At 45.7% G+C, this 20,829-nt stretch overlaps 1 protein-coding gene across 1 annotated transcript in view; it reads left to right on the top strand.

The window, feature by feature from the left end:
* Positions 1-20,829, top strand: part of LOC126485002 (carbohydrate sulfotransferase 11-like) — a 367,761-nt gene that overhangs the window by 95,612 nt on the left and 251,320 nt on the right. Inside the window, exon 2 of the mRNA XM_050108607.1 lies at positions 17,746-17,829. Within this exon, the coding sequence (XP_049964564.1) occupies positions 17,746-17,829 (84 nt within the window). The remainder of the gene's footprint in view (positions 1-17,745; positions 17,830-20,829) is intronic.

Raw genomic sequence — 20,829 nt, 5'->3', positions numbered from 1 at the left:
AAGATGCTATGATATGTAAATGATTAGCTATTCAGAGCATTCACACAAGGTTGGCCCCGGTGGCGACACCTACTACGTGCTGACATGAGGAAAGTTGCGAACCGATTTCTCATACACAAACAGCAGTTGACCGGCGTTGCCTGGAGAAACGTTGTTGTGATGCCTCGTGTAAGGAGGAGGGATGCGTACCATCACGTTTCCGACTTTGATAAAAGTCGGATTGCAGCTTATCGCGATTGCGGTTTATCGTATCGCGACATTGCTGCTGGCGTTGGTCGAGATCCAATGACTGTTAGCAGAATATGGAATCGATGGGTTCAGGAGGGTAATACGGAACGCAGTGCTGGATCCCAACGGCCTCGCATCACTAGCAGTCGAGATGACAGGCATCTTATCCGCATGGCTGCAATGGATCGTACAGCCACGTCTCGGTTCCTGAGTCAACAGATGGGGACGTCTGCAAGACAACAACCATCTGCACGAACAATTCGACGACGTTTGCAGCAGCATGGACTATCAGCTCGGAGACCATGGCTGCGGTGCCCCTTGACGCTGCATCACAGACAGAAGCGACTGCGATGGTGTACTCAACGACGAACCTGGGTGCACAAATTGCAAAACGTCATTTTTTCGGATGTATCCAGTTTCTGTTTACAGCATCATGGTGGCCGCATCCGTGTTTGGCGACATCGCGGTGAACGCACATTGGAAGCGTGCATTCGTCATCGCCATACTGGCGTATCACCCGGCGTGATGGTATGGGGTGCCATTGGTTACACGTCTCTGTCACCTCTTTTTCGCATTGACGGCACTTTGAACAGTGGACGTTACATTTCAGGTGTGTTACGACCCGTGACTGTACCCTTCATTCGATCCCTGCGAAACCCTACATTTCAGCAGGATAAGGCACGATCGCATGTTGCAGGTCCTGTACGGGCCTCTCTGGATACAGAAAATGTCCCTCTGCTGCCCTGGCCAGCACATACTTCAGATCTCTCACCAACTGAAAACGTCTGGTCCATGGTGGCCGAGCAACCGGCTCGTCACAATACGCCAGTCACTGGTCTTGATGAACTGTGGTATCGTGTTGAAGCTGCAAGGGCAACTGTACCTACACACGCCATCCAAGCTCTGTTTGACTCAATGCCCAGGCGTATCAAGGCTGTTATTACGGCCATAGGTGGTTGTTCTGGGTACTGATTTCTCAGGATCTATGCACCCAAATTGCGTGAAAATGTAATCACATATCAGTTCTGGTATAATATATTTGTCCAATGAATACGCGTTTATCATCTGCATTTCTTCTTGGTGTAGCAATTTTAATGGCGAGTAGTGTATTATGCAGAGGAAGGAAAATCCCGCTGCCGCGATGACCTGGAAGCGTCAGCATTTCTCGCCGAACTTACATACAAATAGCGGCAGTTCATTCCGCTCCACGCACACATTCAAGGTTTAGGAGCTGCAAGAACGTCACACACAACACAAAGCACAGAGGGAAGAATTAGTCATTGCAACTCAAAATACGTAATCGTGTTATTAATGGTTTCAGTAGCAGCAGTACTTTTACTACCCTTTCTCAATATGAGCTCACTGAAATACTTCGTAACATTTGTTCACGACTTCAGAAGCGAGTGCCGTTGAGGTCGTCTTCCGGGAGGGGGGGGGGGGGGGAGAAGGGCAGGGAGTGAAGCAGTGTGTGCCACGCAGGTCTGTGGGTCAACAGGCCGGCTGTTTGCTCTGCAGCCCGTGTGACTTCCAAGTTGGTCTGGCTGAGCGTCTTTCGAACGCGAGGGACCTGCAAGAGAAACGGGAGTGGATACATTATTCCTTTGGCCGACCACGTGTCGAGACGAGCGGTGAGTTGTCGTCATCCACACATCTGCCGACTACCGTTTGTCATCGCACAGCGGCTTTGTATGCAGTAGTAGTAATAGCTTTATTCACCCGTAGATGTCTTTTTACAAGGATATAGGACACGTCAAAATTTTTAAAAGTTTAGACAATTTACAATTAGTTAATTCGTATACACATACATTTACAGACTTCTAGTTAGAGACAATCATTAGATTTACTCCTGGTATACAATACTTTTTTTACAAATAACTTATTAAATAATGTAACGCCAGACTGTGAAAAGACTCTTTTCACGTTGTTCTCAATTCCAGAGTGTAATGTGGTGACTTATGTTTCTACTCGTTTTACTTAAAAATTACTTCTCAGTTCACCAGGCTCTCATTCTATGTTTGTGCCCTGGGACGTGTTCCCACTGGTCGGTTAGGAAAGCGCAGCGTATCAGGCTTGCCCCAAGTAATTTCGGATCCGTTCGTCAGGACGACATTGGCCGACGTGTGATGGTCTCATATCAGGGGGCTTTAATTGTTTTGTTCCCTTCTAATGAACCCCTTTTTAGGTGAACTTCAATTATTTGTTGTATTTTAGTAACAAACATCCAAGAAATGTCTGGACTACCTATTTGAAGACTGTTTTCCCAGAAACTTTGAAGAGATTGGTATGTAACTTCAATTACTAAAATACTGTCTTGCTTCTCTTATTCAAATTTGCTTTAAGTATTTCAACAATAATAACCAGTGGCACACAAGATTTGCATACTTTTAGAAAGAGAATAACATTTGTTGTAAATTTAAAATTTCATTCTTCAGGCTCCCCTGAATGACTTTTTTAGAGTTGAGAGCGAGCATTTGAATTAACACTATAACCTTTGTTGTTTGATCTCACTGAAATATTTGATAAATTGTTGATCGATTATCAGTAAATGCTTTTAAGTAATTTTATTTAAATTAACAGTTTTGTCTTAATGTGTCAAGTGCTGTTTGCCTAATTAATGAAATTATTTTGATGGCAGGTGTTCATAAAAATCTGCATACGAATGATGTTCAGCCGTTATTTGGCCCGATCCTTCCACTCCCAGGCAACCTTACGCCAGAACATTACAGTTTCGTTGTTTTTCTCTTAAAGCTGTCCTTCACTTTGTCTAACGCAATGTAGAAACACTTTGAGACATTCTGCAAAACAGATGGAAACGTTCGGGATATATGTTTACTTCAATCATTACCTCGTATGTGCCATATGTCTTTCCTGTTTTTCAACCATAACGGATGCGCCCAATATCTTCTTCGCTGCTCAACATTTTCGAGACATACTCTGCTCCATTCGGAGCACGACCGTCCCGCGCCACTTCCGCGTGTATCTGACACGTCCAGTCCGCGCCAAGTCCCTGGCTCACCGCCGCCAGGCGTCCGAGCCACGCCACGACGCGCCATTCCTGAGTAAATTGGGTTTTAGAGACCTGTCTCACATCGATGGGCGACTGTATCTGTGAAAAGGGTCTTGTTGTATCCAATGTGCAATCTTATAGATGAAACCCACCACGGGCACGTTTTTAAGCTTGTTGGAATTGGACTATTTCGACCACTTCGTTATAACAGCTTCTTGAAGCCTAGTGTAGCTTAAAATTGCACTCTACGGCTCTAAAGCCCTCTTTCGGCGATTGTTCTTTTTTCCCTTTTTCGTCATTGTCCACTTGAGATTCGTCGCATAAATGTAAAAATATGCACAGGAAAACAGTGGCAAAATACTGAAGAACTACGAACTGGAAATTACCTACTGAATATTCTGATGAAACGATTCTGACAAAATATGGACTCTCTTTATCCATTGCGTTAGATGATCTTCATCCCGCTATCGAATGAATACCAATTTCTAAGACAGAAACCGCTTTTAATCCCGAAGACACAATATTTATTTAACATACTGACCGGAATGGACAGTAACACTGTGAACAAGGTGGCCAGACGGTGCCACGCTGATAATTCATTATTTCTGTGGCTGTGAAATACGTTGACTAAAATTTCTTCCTTGTTCGAGCCTTTTCATAAATGAAAAAATCGTTCCTACAGATGAAGAATAGTGTGAGTACATGACTGCTATTGGTTGTGTCTTCAGCTATTGGAACTTTTCAGGTGGAGATTGCAGCCCAGCAGGCTCACGGGAGTTGCACGTGCAGCTTGCCGCCATCTCTAGGATTCTGAGAAAGGTCGAATCATTGGCATGAGGAACATGGGCCGTCATACTGACAGATTGCCCCGACAGCGCAATGACAGCGGAACGAGTGGCGGCGAGATGGACGCACCACAACACCGTGGCATGATGCCTTCCAGAAGGACTGCACCCTGTGAAGATCGTGTCAAACAAGTGGATGACAACAGCTGAAATCAGGGCTGAGATCACAGGCAGTATGTTACCACGAACCGTCAGGAACAGATTACAGGAAGCTGGGTTGATATCTCAAGTTTCTATGCGTCGGCTACCTCCAATATTACACCACACGCAGCACAGAGTTGCATGGTAAAGAGTCAGAGACAACTGGGAAATGGAGTTCTGCTCAGCGATGAGTTTCGCTTCTGTCTGTGGCGGCCAGATGGTCGCCAACGAGTCCGTCGACGACACGGCGAAAGGACGCGTGAATCAGCGATTCTTGGGACCCCTGCCCATAAATCATGGTGCGGATACCACTGGGTTTGACACATGGACTTATCTGCTAATTGCCGAGAGACCCTGAATGCTCGCCAGTATGTGGCAAGACCGGTAAAGCCTGTCATCGTTCTCCTCACCATCGCGATACCCGATGGCAAATTCCAGGAGGATAATGCAAGAGATACCACAGTAGTTCACACCGTAAAGAATCTGATGTATGTGTGGATCCATCAATGGCCTGCCTGCCACCCTGATTTGTCGCCCATAGATCACGTCTGCGATGCGATGGGAAGACGCATATTTTCATACCAGCCTCCGTCATCGATCTACGTGATCTGATAAATGTATTGTAGGCGTGGCAAAAATACCTGAAGATGACATTCGGAGATTATTTGGTCTACACCACAACGAATACAACAGTGTGTTCGTGCCTGTCAGGCACAATCTCGTACTGATGCTGAAAATGGCGATATGTTCCCAGTAGAATTAAAGTTTAATCATTTAGTTCCCGTCAAGTGATGAACACCTCGACGACTGGGCCCTATTCTGTAACACTTCCCATTCCCACCATGGTATGTTCAAAGTGGATAACGATTCCTCTAGTTCGATCGAGGAAAATTTCGCAGTAATTTTAAATGGGAATTTAATGTTTGTAAACTATAGAGCGCAGTAATCAGTCGTCGTTTTTTGCAGGTTTTATTTGGCAAATCCAGATTTCGGGTAGTGCCTCGCCGTTATCAATGCACGATTTTCTAGTCTCAATGCAAGTCAGTTCCCTGTTATTCGGGCGTCAGTCTCAGTTGTTTTAATACTACTGTATAATGAAGTTAGGTCTACTTTCATTATACAGTAGTATTAAAACAACTGAGACTGACGCCCGAATAACAGGGAACTGACATGCATTGAGACTAGAAAACAGTGCACTGATAATGGCTAGGCACTAGCTGAAATCTGGATTTGTCAAATAAAACCTGCAAAAATCCACTGCTGATTGCTGCGCTCTGTACTTTATAAACCTGATCACAGTTGCTGAGTGCACCCGTGTTCCTAATGGAAGGTAACCTGAGAAATTTAAGGTTTCGTCAAATTGGAATTTATCAAATTGGAATTTTCGAAACGCGCCGAAATATTAAGCTGTGGCGCAGAAAAGTAAAAAAAGCCGTCAACCAACAGCCGGATTAACAGGGCGCCAAAGACGTGTCCTGCTACGACCAATTCTGTTAGGCCATTACCCGCTTCCTCTCCTTTTTTCCCCCGCCCTTGTGACTGGGGCAGCACAATTACAGCGTCCGGCGGCCCACCCACTCACGCCCGGTTCACGTCACAGCAGTCGGCCGTAATTAAAAGACTCGCTACGGCTCTGCGCCGGCGCTCAGTAAGGATAAATCTGGGAAAAGATGAAGACCTTCCATAAAAATGTCCGCTGGAGAAGCTTACTTCCATTCTGCTCAGAGAGATGTTCACTTATCGATAGTCTGGAGTCAGTTTTTTAACGTAGCTAATATTTTCGTATAAAAAGTGCACGAAAGCGATAATCGTGAACGGTTGAAAATTCTCAACGCCTGCCTCGACTACTTTTGTCACTATTGGTGGGTTCTTCGACGAAGTTATCGGAGTGAGCAGTCTGTGAGACTCTGAAACCAGAATAGCTTAGTTCAGCGTGTCAACACGCAACAGCCCTCCGCTAAGCGTAAGTGCCTCGTTGGCTAACCTCCCACACTCAACTGTTAACCCAGGTAAAACTCCAAATTCTTATATTTACATATTTACAATAGTTTTTAAGAGCTATTCCCTGGAAAGCATTTATGTGTATCTGGCAGACTGGAATAATGAAACCATGCGGTCTGATAATGAAAATTAGCTTTACACATTCCCACACAAAAAAGAAAGATGCGTGTATCATGTATAGTGTACAGTGTGAACATTAATAAAACCGACAAAGTGCAGGGGCAGCTTCCTTACTGGAAACGGAAGAAAAAAGGTCCTAAGAGCTTGTGTCCGAAATTGCTTCGTTGCCACGGTAAATGGCGCTGACGAATGGCAGTTTTTCTAACCATGTGCTGTGTGTTCCTTGTGTGTTGCGGGCTGTGTGACTGACGCAGGTTCTTTAACCCTGTGGCGCATAGTGTCCACTACAGTGGACAGTTGTTAATGGTCGTTTGTTTGGCATTTTCAATCAGTCCTGAGGCTGAAAATGCACACAGTTCACAGCAGTGGGCACTCCCTACTGGTGTTGTGTCCTGTACACATTTTCAGCCTCATGACTGATTGAAAACATCAGAGAATTGACCATTAGAAGTTGTTCACTGCAGTGAAATTCATGCACCACAGGGTTAAGTGACAGAATGATCCGGTGGTATTCATGTCGGGAGCAAGCCGATACGGTGTTGCGGACGGCCAACCAAATGGAAAAAGTCGAGAGGCAGCACGGCTATACCAAAACAAGTACCCTTACAGACACCAACGACATCACACTTCAAACCGTTTTTGGGCGTATGTGTGATCGTGGGACCTTTCAGACAGGTGAACGTGCAGGGAAATGGCGGACTGTGCGTACACCAGATCTGAAGGACCGGGTTCTGTATGATATTGAGACGGACCAGTACAGGCTCCAAGCAAGGGACCCGTCAACATGGTGTAGCCAAAGAGCGATTATGTGTATCCTGCATGACAACAGCTACTATCCCTATCACCTACAATCCCATGGAGACCACTACGAACATATGTTGTGACCTGGATGCGATGCAGCTCTGTACTGTGTTCCGGTGCGTTTTTGTAGTCGTTGCACGCACATCGTCCAATTCCAGACTATGTTCATAGTACCTTTTCCCCTCCATTTACAGTCAACAATCCGTCCCTGCTGTTTGTCTGTTTCATTTATTTTGACCTTCTATATACAGGGTACTAAAAAAAATAAAGAAAGAAACACCGACAAACTTTAGAGGCAGGAACCTTACACAAAAATAAGTAAAAAAGTCTGGTAACCATTGGGTCTAAAACAAATACTTTAAAAGCTATGTGCATTCTTTCATCTATGCTAGTGTAATACACAACCTGTCTACTGAACAAGTAAGGTATGCATTTGGAGCCCATGTTTACCAGACTTTTTTTCTTCTTTTAGATCGTACTACCTCTTCCCAAAATACGAAAAGCAAAGAGCTTGCAGTAGAAGAGATGTGTTCCATAGTATCGAAGATGAACAAGTGCTCATATATCCCAAAGTGTGCGCTTTAGAGTCCTTGTTTACTGCACACTTTTTTCTTGCTCTTCTGTAATAAATCTGTCCCTAACGTTTGTCAGTGTTTTTTGGGACACCCAGTATAATAAAAGCGCTTATTATGAGAAGTATGGTTGACGATCAGTGTCGAGAGGCAGTTGGTAGAGACTGAAAGCAATGGAGAGTCGATGTTTTTGATGTGGGTCCCCACACGTTTCCTAAACGTGCATGCTGTAGTACACACAGTTTTGCGTATATTCTCTTTAGAGACAGAATATTTTGAGGTATTAATAGTCTGTCTCCTTATCAAATGTCAAAAAAATTCTGAAATCGAGTAGAAACGAAATAGAAAGAAGGAAATAATAAATTAAGGTGCATCAGCACTTTAATCTACAGCAGGTCCTTATTGGATTATGGTCCATCAATAGAAGGATATCCCTAACCCCGTTTTCATGAGACATGATGAAAGCTTCAGACAACTTCATTCCTCTGTACCAATTACCATAGCACGTACTGCACTTAAACTACCCACTATTGCTCAGATAACGTAATAAAAAATAAGAGGATTTAGATTGCAGGTGCTACCCTGAGATGAAAAGGTTGGCACCGGAGAGGGTTTCGTGGCGAGCCGCATCAAACCAGTCAAAAGACCGATGAGTCAAAAGAAAATGTTGTAGGGGAAGCCAGATAATCAGCTAGTTGACGTACTTACAGAAAAGCGTTGAAGTTCACGATACTAGTGAGGTTGAAACCAATTGTAGCAGAAGTTAGAACCTTTTTTTTTTGTGACGACCTTGATTTAAGCGTTCAGGGTTTACGTGAGTCAATGCTACTAACAGTATAAAGACTCATCACAAAAAGTCGCAGGAAAATATTCTAAAATCTTTCTAGCTCTTTCAAGTTAGTTTTCATCATAATAGTTGCTTTCCTTCAGCGACAAGTAGGAGATTCGAACATATCGAGTGTTCTAACATCTTGAAATCCCTCGAAGAAAATGATCTAACCAGCACGGACTCAGAAAATATTTCTGTGGTGCATCGTCTCAGTTCTGTGACTGGATTAGTAATTTCTTATCAGAAACGTCACAATTCGTAGTAATTGACGAGAACTTATCTAATGAAGCAGAAGTGATACGTATGGTACCCAAGGAAGAGCGACAGTATCGCTGCTCTTCTTAATCAATATAAACAAATGGTTCAAATGGCTCTGAGCACTATGGGACTTAACATCTGAGGCCATCAGTCCCCTAGAACTTAGAACTACTTAAACCTAACTAACCTAAGGACATCACACACATCCATGCCCGAGGCAGGATTCAAACCTGCGACCGTAGCGGTCATGCGGTTCCAGACTGAAGCGCCTAGAACCGCACGGCCAGACCGGCCGGCGACAGACGCAGTCATTTCTTTTCTAGACGTCTGAAGTTTACTACTTCAGTAAAAAATATCGTGTAAAATTGCTTCTAAAAGTGTTATGCTGACAAAGTTTTATTTTACATATAAATCGGCTCTTCGAAACTGTATGTAAATTACCATTTTAAAATATTCTGCGCAGTAATGCGTAAAACGCTTCGTCGGAAAGTGACTAATGACCTGTCGCAAAGAGAGAGAGTGTTAGCACATAGGCGAGTAATTAGTCTTCCTTGAACAAGATGTTTTTCGCGTTCGTGGTAACTACTCCCGTCCGAGCAGCCACACGGCTATTCCTCGGTTACTTGTAACACGCGGTCGTCTGCTGAAGAGGCGCGCCCGCGAAACGTCGGCAGAGCGCGTCCCGGAGAGGCAGCACAAGGACGGGAAACAAGCACACATGTTGCACACGATCACATGTGACGCAGAGCGCAGCCGCTTTGTCCTGCTTTTATTGCCGAGAACCTTGGCACGACGAGCACGTCGCGGTTTTCCCAACTGACTGTCGGGGCAAGTTAACGCGGAAAAAAACACACCGCCGCTGAAGGCTGCACTGCAGCTCAAAACAGGTACAGAGCAGAACTTACTGCCATTTCGAAATTTAGAGCGTGTTCCCCTGTTTAGACACTGGCCAACACTCTGCTAAAGATACTGTATGCCTATGGAGTATCGCCTCAGTTGTGCTACTGGATCCGTGAGTTCCTGACAGAATGGTCACAGTTCGTAGAAATTAATGGAAAGTCATCGAGTGCAACAGAAGTAATATCTGTCGTTTCCCAAACAAGTGTTATAGGCCCTTTGCTGTTTCTTACATACATAAACAACGTAGGAGGCAATCTGAGTATCTCTATCGGATTGTTTACAGACGATGCTATCATTGACCGTCTTGTAAAGTCATCTGATGATCAAAACGAATTGCAAAATGATTTGGACAGGGTATCTGTATGGTGCGGAAAGTGTCAGTTGACTCTAAATAATGAAAAGTATGAAGTCAGCTGGCCGGAGTGGCCGAGCGGTTCTAGGCGCTTCAGTCTGGAACCGCGCGACCGATACGGTCGCAGGTTCGAATCCTGCCTCGGGCATGGATCTGTGTGATGTCCTTAGGTTAGTTAGGTTTAAGTAGTTCTAAGTTCTAGGGGACTTATGACCTCAGCAGTTGAGTCCCATAGTGCTCAGAGCCATTTGAACCATTTTTTACTGTGCTCCAGAAATTTCTCTGCTGTCGCCATTGATAATGGGGGACGTTCGCTGCGTCACGTGACGGGGATGTCGAAAGATCTGGTACTGGCCATCGGCGCTACAACTAAGTAGATGGGTAGGCAAGATGCTTGACATCAACACACTTGATCGCGAGCAGATCGTGGGTGCTGTAAGATTTGGACAGAGCATTTCCGAACGAAGTCTAGGAGGCACTGAGATTTTCATGTGCCACCGTGTACCCTGAGTACTTCAATCCCGAACAGATCGTCGACACCGGAGCCATCTGCATGACAGAAAACATGATGGGGAGAGGAGTTGGTGCATGCAGATGGATCGATCACAGCACAGACAGTCACTAGCCAGTTAAAAGCTCGTCGCCGACCAGCTATAGCATCCAGGGCCATCTCGCTATGCCACAGCCTCACAAGTATACCTCTGATAACCGGACGTCACAGGCTGTAGATATTACTGTAACACTGCCACTGGATGTTCGAATCATGGAAACAGATACCTTGACTGATGAATTATGGAACAGGCTCACGCATGCAAATGGTATGGTATAAGGACCTCGAGATCCAAGTGCGGAGGTGAATCCCGCCTACCAACATGACATCATTTTGAGGGTTGTTTAGCCGGCCGGAGTGGCCGAGCGGTTCTAGTCGCTTCAGTCTGGAACCGCGCGACCGCTAAGGTTGCAGGTTCGAATCCTGCCTCGGGCATGAATGTGTGTGGAGTCCTTAGGTTAGTTAGGTTTAGGTAGTTCTAATTTATAGGGGACTGATGACCTCAGAAGTTAAGTCCCATAGTGCTCAGAACCATCTGAACCATTTTTTGAGGGTTGTTTACAAAAAACGGAAGTTACACTTTGTTATTTCTGACATCGTCCGTCACTGGCGCACGGTACAGATCCCCACTGTCTGGTCACGTGGATCTGAATCTTTGCCTGTAGCACCCGACGGGCGATCCTTACCTTCTTTAAGATAAAGAACCATCTCAACGCTTCCGAATGCAGTCAGAGGTTTAAGAAACACCGTACAGACAAATAGTCCTCTGACCATCCCCCAGTAGTTGTGGCAGTCAGTTGAGCGACCAAAACTCAGAGCTCTCCAGTGATTTGGATCCTCTTGGTCGATTCAACGACGTGACGCCGCATTAGGTCGAAAGGAAGAGGTACACGCTACTGGGGTGGTGTCTCTAACTCAATTACTCAAGGATGTACATTGCCAGAAAAAAGCGACATCTTTAAGGGCTGGGTTGAGTAGCAGCAGGGTAGAATATGTACATACTGAGGTGTTGTATTGTTAGTGATACATTTGTCACGGTCATCGGCGATCAGATGGCGCTCAGAGGGCAGTTCTGTTTTGACCCCTCAGTCAGTAATTAGTGTTTTCAGCATTCATTCTAGGGTACAACCGTGCCGCACCGACGAGTACATACTCCGATTGAAAGCTTTAGCCATTCGAAAGGGGTCGCATTTTGGCCCTGCGAGAACCTGGAGGGACGTATCGACGGATTGTTGCACATGTTGCGTACAGTGTATGGTGGTGTGTTGATGCTTTCAACAGTGGTCTGTGGAACATTCTCACACCTGTATCCCAGGGTCTGGATGCCCGCGTAGTGCAGACGGTCGTCAAGATCGACTCACTGTGCGAGCAGCGGTGGCCGACCGAACATCACCCAGGCACATGCTGCACGAGCTGTGTAGCCAAAGACCATTGGGAACCGTCTGCTTGCAGCAGGGTTAAGATCGTTTGTGCCTCTGGCCAGGCTACCATTGACGCCACTATACTGTCAAGTGTGGCTATTCTGGTTTCTTCAAAGAGTTTGCTGGAGAAGCCGGCAGCTGTGACCGACCAGTACTAGGCGCTTCAGTCTGGAACCGCGTTGCTGCTACGGTCGCAGGTTCGAATCCTGCCGCGGGCATAGATGTGTGTGGTGTCTTTAGGTTGGATTTAAGTAATTCTAAGTCTTCTAGACTGATGACCTCAGATGTTAAGTCTCATAGTGCTTAGAGCCATTTGAACCATTTTTTACTGGGGAGCTCCATGGCGTGCGGGGCCATCAGTTACAACTTGCGGTCATTTTCCTTGTTTCTGCAGAACAAACTAACCAATGTCCGCTATATTGCACAGGCTGTTATCTCCGTGCTATTGTCACTGCTTCGCCAGGAGGTGATGTGCTATTTCAGTAGGACATTACGCGTCCTCATAGAGCTGCTGCCACGCAGCATACTCTTCATATTGTACAACTGCCCTGGTCACCAAGATCACCAGATCTCTCGCCAATCGGACACATATGTGACATGATGAAGCAGGAATTAAATCGTTGTCCAGAGGCTGCAACAACCATTGCAGAATTGCTAAAAAAAAGGGTGCAAGATACTTGGGGAAATCTGAGGATACCATTCGGCACCTTTATGATCGTTTGCATGCTGGGATACACGCCTGCGTTGCCGCCAGAGAGGGGTGCACTGTGCACTGATGCGGTTTCTGGACACCCTTTACTGTGACGTGTGTGTTTCATTTGATCTGAATTTGTTGTCATATAATCCTACAGCGGTGAACCACCTGTCACATTACTTGTTAGTAAAAAAAAAGAACTCGTCTTTGAGGGTCTTTCAGTCTTTTGAGGCAGTGTATACCAGTGCACCACAAACAACTTGTTGTGCGGGCCTCAGGAAGCACGGTAAAGAAGAGACAAAATTGTATCGTAGATATCCATCCATCGATCAGAAAGGAAAACGTGTCTCTGAAAACCTTCAACTATCACGACGATTTTACACAGAGACGACATTAGAGATGGCTGAAACAGGATCAGTGGTCACTTGTAAATGTATTTGTCTGATTACGTGAATAGTTCTGTAACTCAGCACAGATGACTGCAAAACCAAGCCATTACTTTGAATAGGTCAATGGTGCAAAGTCCATTTACAGTGTGGCCGATAGACAGACAACTTCCGCTGGAAAAATTCGAAGAAAGTAGGCTATAACCTCTTGTGTGAAAGAGGTGACAAGTACAAGTCGTTCTACTGATGTTTGGGCTGAAAACCACAGCCGAATGGAGGACATTTTGCTACGCATTTTCCGAACGATTCCGTGACAGCGTCCAAGAAATGCACAACGGTTTTGTGATGTATCATATGTTCCCATTCCGAAAACGCTGAAAGAATTTTGGAGGGCTATGAACCATGATTGAAAAATTGGTGCTGTAACCGTCAAGCTGTTGGAACAACAGAGGAGCATCAATATTAGCAACACGTATCCTCCGTCAAGTAATGAATGTGAGTTGTGCGAAGTATTGATATAGATACAGATAACGCATCGATGGGCGTATCTTATGTTCTTACACTTGTGATATGGATGTATATGCTGCCAACGGAGATAAGTCCTAAACTTACACTGATTTCCCCCACCCAGCAACAACTAATAAGTTAGTTCAGGAATAGAAACGCGCTATATGTCAAGCGCAAAGCTCAAGCAGCGCTTCAGAGACTTCAGTGGTTTTGGGCTGAGATTGAAATTGTGGACGCTTTCGATCTGAACAGCGCCCGGGCAGTGTAGGCTCTGCTATCGCGAAATTGTTTTCCAGTACGTTTTGGTGTAGTACTGTCCGCCAAGACAGCCTGCTGTGTTGATGGTCCACTGTACAAGAGTTGACAGAACGCGCCTGGTGTGGTCCGGATGCGCCAGCTGCAGAAGGCCACACCCAAACTGGGCGTGGTTATTAGCTAGTGGGCGTGGCTTTTAGTCCCGTTGTACTCGTCTAAGCAAACATTGACTTCACCCCAAGTTCACATCGTTAATCCCATTTAGTCCGGTACATTGTGCGCTTTACTTTCCAATATCACCCGCTCCGTTGCCGAGATCGCTGTCAGGCGCCTGCGCAGTGGCGCTCGATTCTGAGGTAGCCGGCTCGAATCCTGGTAGAGATAGACATTTTCATCACCAGAAAAGAGAGCAGAGTTGCCGGCAAACAGCTCCTGATCACCAGAACTCGCACCAATTTCCTGAGCTAAATTGCAGACCTCTCACGACACGCGGGCACTGGCACTGTCGACGGTGGTCCGACCGTCGGGTGGAGACGCTTATTTCCGTGCTTCCCGAGTGCCATTCGTGAAGAGTAGGCGATGTTAGTCTCACTCTCATCAGTATTCACGGACCTGCATCCTACGCTTATTTCCTGAATGTGGGACTGATTTTCTTACTTGGACTCTTTGACCGTCATCACGCTCTTATAATCCAAATTCGATTTATTAATTTTGAAGTAAAATGAAATTTCGGCTGCTGGTCCCATTTTCACAGCGCTTCCCACACTGCGATCGTGACACTTTGCAGAGCCAGCGACAGTAGAATTTACATAAACGATTTTTATAGTACTCATCTGTCATTGCCTTCGTTGTTGAAAGTTGTAGGCTCATAGTCCATCCTGAAATGAAACTTTTTATTCTTATCTAGAGGATACTCGGCTTCATTTTCTTAAATAATATGAACGCTGGTAGATTTTCTGTTGTTGAATAGATATACTTTTAGTCATATCGCTTCACAATACGAATTAACATCAACCATCATGCTAATATAACACACACGTACTCTATACTCGCCCCCCCCCCCCCAACTCGTACTCCAAACTCGTACCGAACTGAAACAAAAATTTACCTGTAACAACATGTAGCAAAAAGAAAAAAGAGAGAGAGAGAGAGAGAGAAAAAGAGAGAGAAAAAGAAAATAAAAAACTATTGTATATCGATCCATTCATGCAGAATCATCTTTGAAACATATATTATAAAAATAAAGCAAAAATAACTGTTTATCATTGCTTATCTTTTTACGAAGTTCATAATCATCATAGTAATTACATAAAGTGTTTCTATACGTTGAAGTTAATACATTTTCATATAGCTACATGGAGCGGATTTCTCGGTTTTGAGTCTTCAACTTGGGAATCGGCCTTTTCATATGATTCAAGATCGGTGCGTACATTTATCTCGCCATAACTTCCAATAACGCTTGCTCAGCAATGCAAAAGGAATATTGTAACCTTTTCACTTGTTTCAGTTGTCTTTCCTTCAAGTAATTCAGCGCAGTCAGCCACTGACTCTACAACAGTCACGTTCTCTCTACAAGAAAAGCTTCCATCTGCGCATGCAGAGGTCTTTTCATATACTGCTTGTTTTCGGTGTGAAAATACAGCTCCAGTTTTTGATGAGATCGTTATATGAAACACACTTAAATCACGTACAAAGGAGTATGTTGTACATAATCGTAAATCTACAAAAATCTCATCTGCCAGTGCAAATTTGTCTATACCTTGGAGAAACTATTTTATGTTCCGCGCAACCACAGACGTTGAAAAGGCATGATGTTAGGAAGAACTCCGCTAACAGATGGTAAAATACTTGTTAATTAAAACACCACCGGTTTCGCGGCCTAAATTTGCATCATCGGGTGCAAAAACGTTAAAAGATCATAGATGCATTGTGAGCAATGGGTATGCCTATGATATTTCAACGTTGTTGCACCTGATGATGTGGCTTTAGGATGCGTAACAGGTTGTGTTTTAATAAACCAGTTGTTAGCGGAGTTCTTCCTAACATCATATATTGGGCAGTTCAATGAGTACACAAATCACATTCTGCTCCAAATGGCTTGACAGCAGAGGCCGCCGCTGCAAATGTTACATCTATTGATGTACGTCGTACAGCTGCGATTAACTTGAGTTGTTAGGTGACGTGTGGAACATATGGCAGCAGTAAAGAAGGTTCTGACGTAAATTTTGATGACCAAGAAAGATTTTAAATGGTTATGGCGTTTTACGAGTTTAGCTATCCTACCAAGACGCTTTTCTTATAATGTACACTCCTGGAAATTGAAATAAGAACACCGTGAATTCATTGTCCCAGGAAGGGGAAACTTTATTGACACATTCCTGGGGTCAGATACATCACATGATCACACTGACAGAACCACAGGCACATAGACACAGGCAACAGAGCATGCATAATGTCGGCACTAGTACAGTGTATATCCACCTTTCGCAGCAATGCAGGCTGCTATTCTCCCATGGAGACGATCGTAGAGATGCCGGATGTAGTCCTGTGGAACGGCTTGCCATGCCATTTCCACCTGGCGCCTCAGTTGGACCAGCGTTCGTGCTGGACGTGCAGACCGCGTGAGACGACGCTTCATCCAGTCCCAAACATGCTCAATGGGGGACAGATCCGGAGATCTTGCTGGCCAGGGTAGTTGACTTACACCTTCTAGAGCACGTTGGGTGGCACGGGATACATGCGGACGTGCATTGTCCTGTTGGAACAGCAAGTTCCCTTGCCGGTCTAGGAATGGTAGAACGATGGGTTCGATGACGGTTTGGATGTACCGTGCACTATTCAGTGTCCCCTCGACGATCACCAGTGGTGTACGGCCAGTGTAGGAGATCGCTCCCCACACCATGATGCCGGGTGTTGGCCCTGTGTGCCTCGGTCGTATGCTGTCCTGATTGTGGCGCTCACCTGCACGGCGCCAAACACGCATACGACCATCATTGGCACCAAGGCAGAAGCGACTCTCATCGCTGAAGACGACACATCTCCATTCGTCCCTCCATTCACGCCTGTCGCGACACCACTGGAGGCGGGCTGCACGATGTTGGGGTGTGAGCGGAAGACGGCCTAACGGTGTGCGGGACCGTAGCCCAGCTCCATGGAGACGGTTGCGAATGGTCCTCGCCGATACCCCAGGAGCAACAGTGTCCCTAATTTGCTGGGAAGTGGCGGTGCGGTCCCCTACGGGACTACGTAGGATCCTACGGTCTTGGCGTGCATCCGTGCGTCGCTGCGGTCCGGTCCCAGGTCGACGGGCACGTGCACCTTCCGCCGACCACTGGCGACAACATCGATGTACTGTGGAGACCTCACGCCCCACGTGTTGAGCAATTCGGCGGTACGTCCACCCGGCCTCCCGCGTGCCCACTATACGCCCTCGCTCAAAGTCCGTCAACTGCACATACGGTTCACGTCCACGCTGTCGCGGCATGCTACCAGTGTTAAAGACTGCGATGGAGCTCCGTATGCCACGGCAAACTGGCTGACACTGACGGCGGCGGTGCACAAATGCTGCGCAGCTAGCGCCATTCGACGGCCAACACCGCGGTTCCTGGTGTGTCCGCTGTGCCGTGCGTGTGGTCATTGCTTGTACAGCCCTCTCGCAGTGTCCGGAGCAAGTATGGTGGGTCTGACACACCGGTGTCAATGTGTTCTTTTTTCCATTTCCAGGAGTGTATTTTACGTTGGTTTGAGAATTGTACTTCCTACCGACAATAGTCGTCTATAAGGCATTATTCACTAAAACCAGCTTATGATGGTAACATGAATTTCTTCAAATATATTACAGCAGTGGAGCACGTTTTACAGAAAAATATTTTTTACAGATGTCTGTACTGGTGGGCCCAAGCGTTTCCGCAGCTGTTACATCGCGAATTAAAAAGTCAGCGCACAGTGACGATGCGTTAGAGGTAAGAGATAAAATAAATTTAGGAAATGGTGTGTTAATACCTGAGTGCTAATCTTATCTATCCTTCTGCTGTACCTACGACAGCAGCACATTGGATTCACTGGCTTTTCGTCACATGATGAGGCCTTCAAAACAGAGTGGTTGTATTTATGTGCAATTTCAGTTTCACGGTATATCGCGATATGCTGCAAAGACGCAAGGTGAGTCGTCGTTTTTGTGTGTACAGGACGCCCAGTGGATTACGCGCAAAGCCGGGATAGATTACGTAGTTGTCAAGCGGCGGCTGAGAAACAGAAATACACTCAGAAGAGGTCTGCATTTGTTGCAGTGACAAGGTTTACGTTGGTACCCTCCCAGAAAACTGTCTTCATCCGAATGCCAGTCTCGTGGGCAACAGGGGTGGGTGGAAAAGAAAAGAAAAGAGTAACATTTTTTTGATGATGGCTAATTGAGAGGTCATCGGTCTCATCGGATTAGGGAACGAGATTAGGGAAGGAAGTCAGCCGTGCCCTTTCAAAGGAACCATCCCGACATTTGCTGGAGGGATTTAGGGAAATCACGGAAAAACTAAATCAGGATGGCCGGACGCGGGATTGAACCGTCGTCCTCCCGAATGTGAGTCCAGTATGCTAGCCACTTTTTTTTAACTTAATTGGTCATAACATTCCACAGTAGTACATAATTTTCAACTGACAGTTAAAAGTAATAAAACAAACAAAAATTAATTACAGGTTCCTTGACATTTTAGAAAAAATCAAGTCTAAAGCAGATAGTGATGTTCGTCACTTGATCGTTTTCGTTTTTCAGAGATCAAATTGTGTCTCGTTTCTTCATGTTCTGAAACGCATAATCGAAAATGGAGTTCACATGACCGTTCCTCTGAGAAAGTTGGCGTACGTATCATAATAATTATTCATGCTTAATAGCTTGTGATGCTGGTCGGAGATGTACGTCCAGAAATCTCCTTCGCTCCTTTCTTTACTGGACAGCAGGTAAAACACCGCGTGTCTCTTCAACCAGTTTACGGCATTTACCTTCCAGGTGGGGTATAGTTCTTCCGGGTATAAAAGGCACGTTGGAGTTATCAAATACGGCGGTTTTCTCTGCATAGTTGCTAATTTTTTTCTGATTGACAACCATATATTATTTGCATTTCCACAGACAAATTGATGTTCATCTGTGTCAATCAGGTTGCAAGTGGTACACAAAGGGGAATCAGCCAGATGAATGGAATGTAGTCTGGAGTTCGTTGGAAATTTCCTATTTACAAAATGGTACCACAATGACCGCACTTTTGTTGGTAAATGCGGGTGGTGTATATTCCTCCAGATATCATGCCAAGAGTGACCGACGTATTTTTGTTCTATGATGTTCTTGGTCTGAAAGTTCATTAAGTTTTGGTATATTTTCTTGACTCTGACGTCATATTTCTCGGGTATTCCCAGTCTAATGTAGCTATATTCTACGAAGAAATGTTTTAGGTGGTAAAGTTCATCTGGGATGTGGTGAACGTTTATTGGTGAGTCCTGGCTGGCCGGCGCTATTTCATTTAACAGAAATGCGGCAACGCTGTTGACTGACCGCTTCCACAGTCTATATGTTTTACAGACGTACAGTGCTTGTGCTTTATTGTACACGTCTGTAAGATTCAATCCAGTCGGTAGAGTCAACGTTTGGTACTTGACTTCGAAGATGTGGCCGCGGCTGACGAAGTGGCCAAAAGCAGCCAGAATCCTGTCCGCCACTTCCCTGGGCACTGGCTGGGCTCGCGCCACGTAATTTAATTTAGAGGATAAACAGATGTTCACGAGAGCCACTGTTTGTATCTCATCAAGAGTACGGAGATTGTGCTAACGTATACAGGCACGGATGGTGTTGTGCCACCTCGCTCGATGGCCTGCGTTTTCTGGAGCTGAGTCAAAGTAGGAGAATCGAGAAGCAAACTAGGAGAGACAGGCAGTCGGCAGCTTTTCTTTAGCAAAGCCAAGATACAAGCGAGAAACAGACACAGCTGCAAACAAAAAGACAAAGGTTCGGAAGCGTATCTCTGCGAGCAGATGCTGGAGGTAGTCTCCCGGCCTCACTCCTGCACTTCGTGATTGCTACCTGAAAGAAAGAGGGCTCCATCTTGCCCTTCGAGATAGGTTCGTCAGTTCGGCACTCACTTAGCCGGCACTTGTACCTGCTAGAACAACCGGGTGCAGAATCTTCTTCTTTTTCTCGTGCCTTTATCCCGCATCGGCACAGTACCCCCCTCCTCCTCCCCCCCCCCCCCCCCCCCCGCCTCCACCCTCGGGACTGAATACGTGTACCCCAACTGTCTGGGTCTAGTATTATTCATGTGAAAGTGAGCGGAAGTTGTTCGAAATGTTTGCGAATCGTGAGACTGTGGCGGGTGCTGGATGCTCACCTAATGGGATGTGGGAAACTTCCTACGTACATCCAGGCTGGCCGGCGCACCAATCTTGTTAATTTGGCCGGCGGATTCAGTCCAGGGCCAGCGCACCTCGCCGCCACGGAAGTGGCGCTTTAAGACGTACAGCAATCCGGTTGGATAGAACAACTAGGTGCATAAAGTAATCTCTTAATTAAATGGCTAAGAATTGCAAATTACATAAAGTTATTAACTTCTAGAGGACCATACCAAGACTGCCACCAGGGTTGGTACACGCCCTCATTTCTACGCCTGCACTTATATCTTCATCTATACTATGCATGTCACCTTATAATGCATGGTAGTTCGTGCGCTACTGCACCCCCGCCCCCCCCCCCCCCCCCCCATTTCCCTGTTTCAGTAGCGAAAGATGATCAGAAAGGAGATTGCTAGTAAGCCTCCTTGTGAGCACAAATTTCTCTAATTTTTACCTTCGTGGTTTTTAAGCGATGTAAACGTTGGAGGCAGTAATATATTGGCTAACTCTTCTGGGAACATATCGTAATTTTTGTAGTAAACCACGCCGTTATGAACAATGTCTCACTCTTAATGTCTGCCAATGTCTGG

Source organism: Schistocerca serialis, chromosome 6, assembly GCF_023864345.2.
Source record: "Schistocerca serialis cubense isolate TAMUIC-IGC-003099 chromosome 6, iqSchSeri2.2, whole genome shotgun sequence".
NCBI lineage: Eukaryota > Metazoa > Arthropoda > Insecta > Orthoptera > Acrididae > Schistocerca > Schistocerca serialis.
The sequence above is the reverse complement of the archived record's forward strand: the minus strand, read 5'-3'. Positions and strand labels throughout refer to the sequence as shown.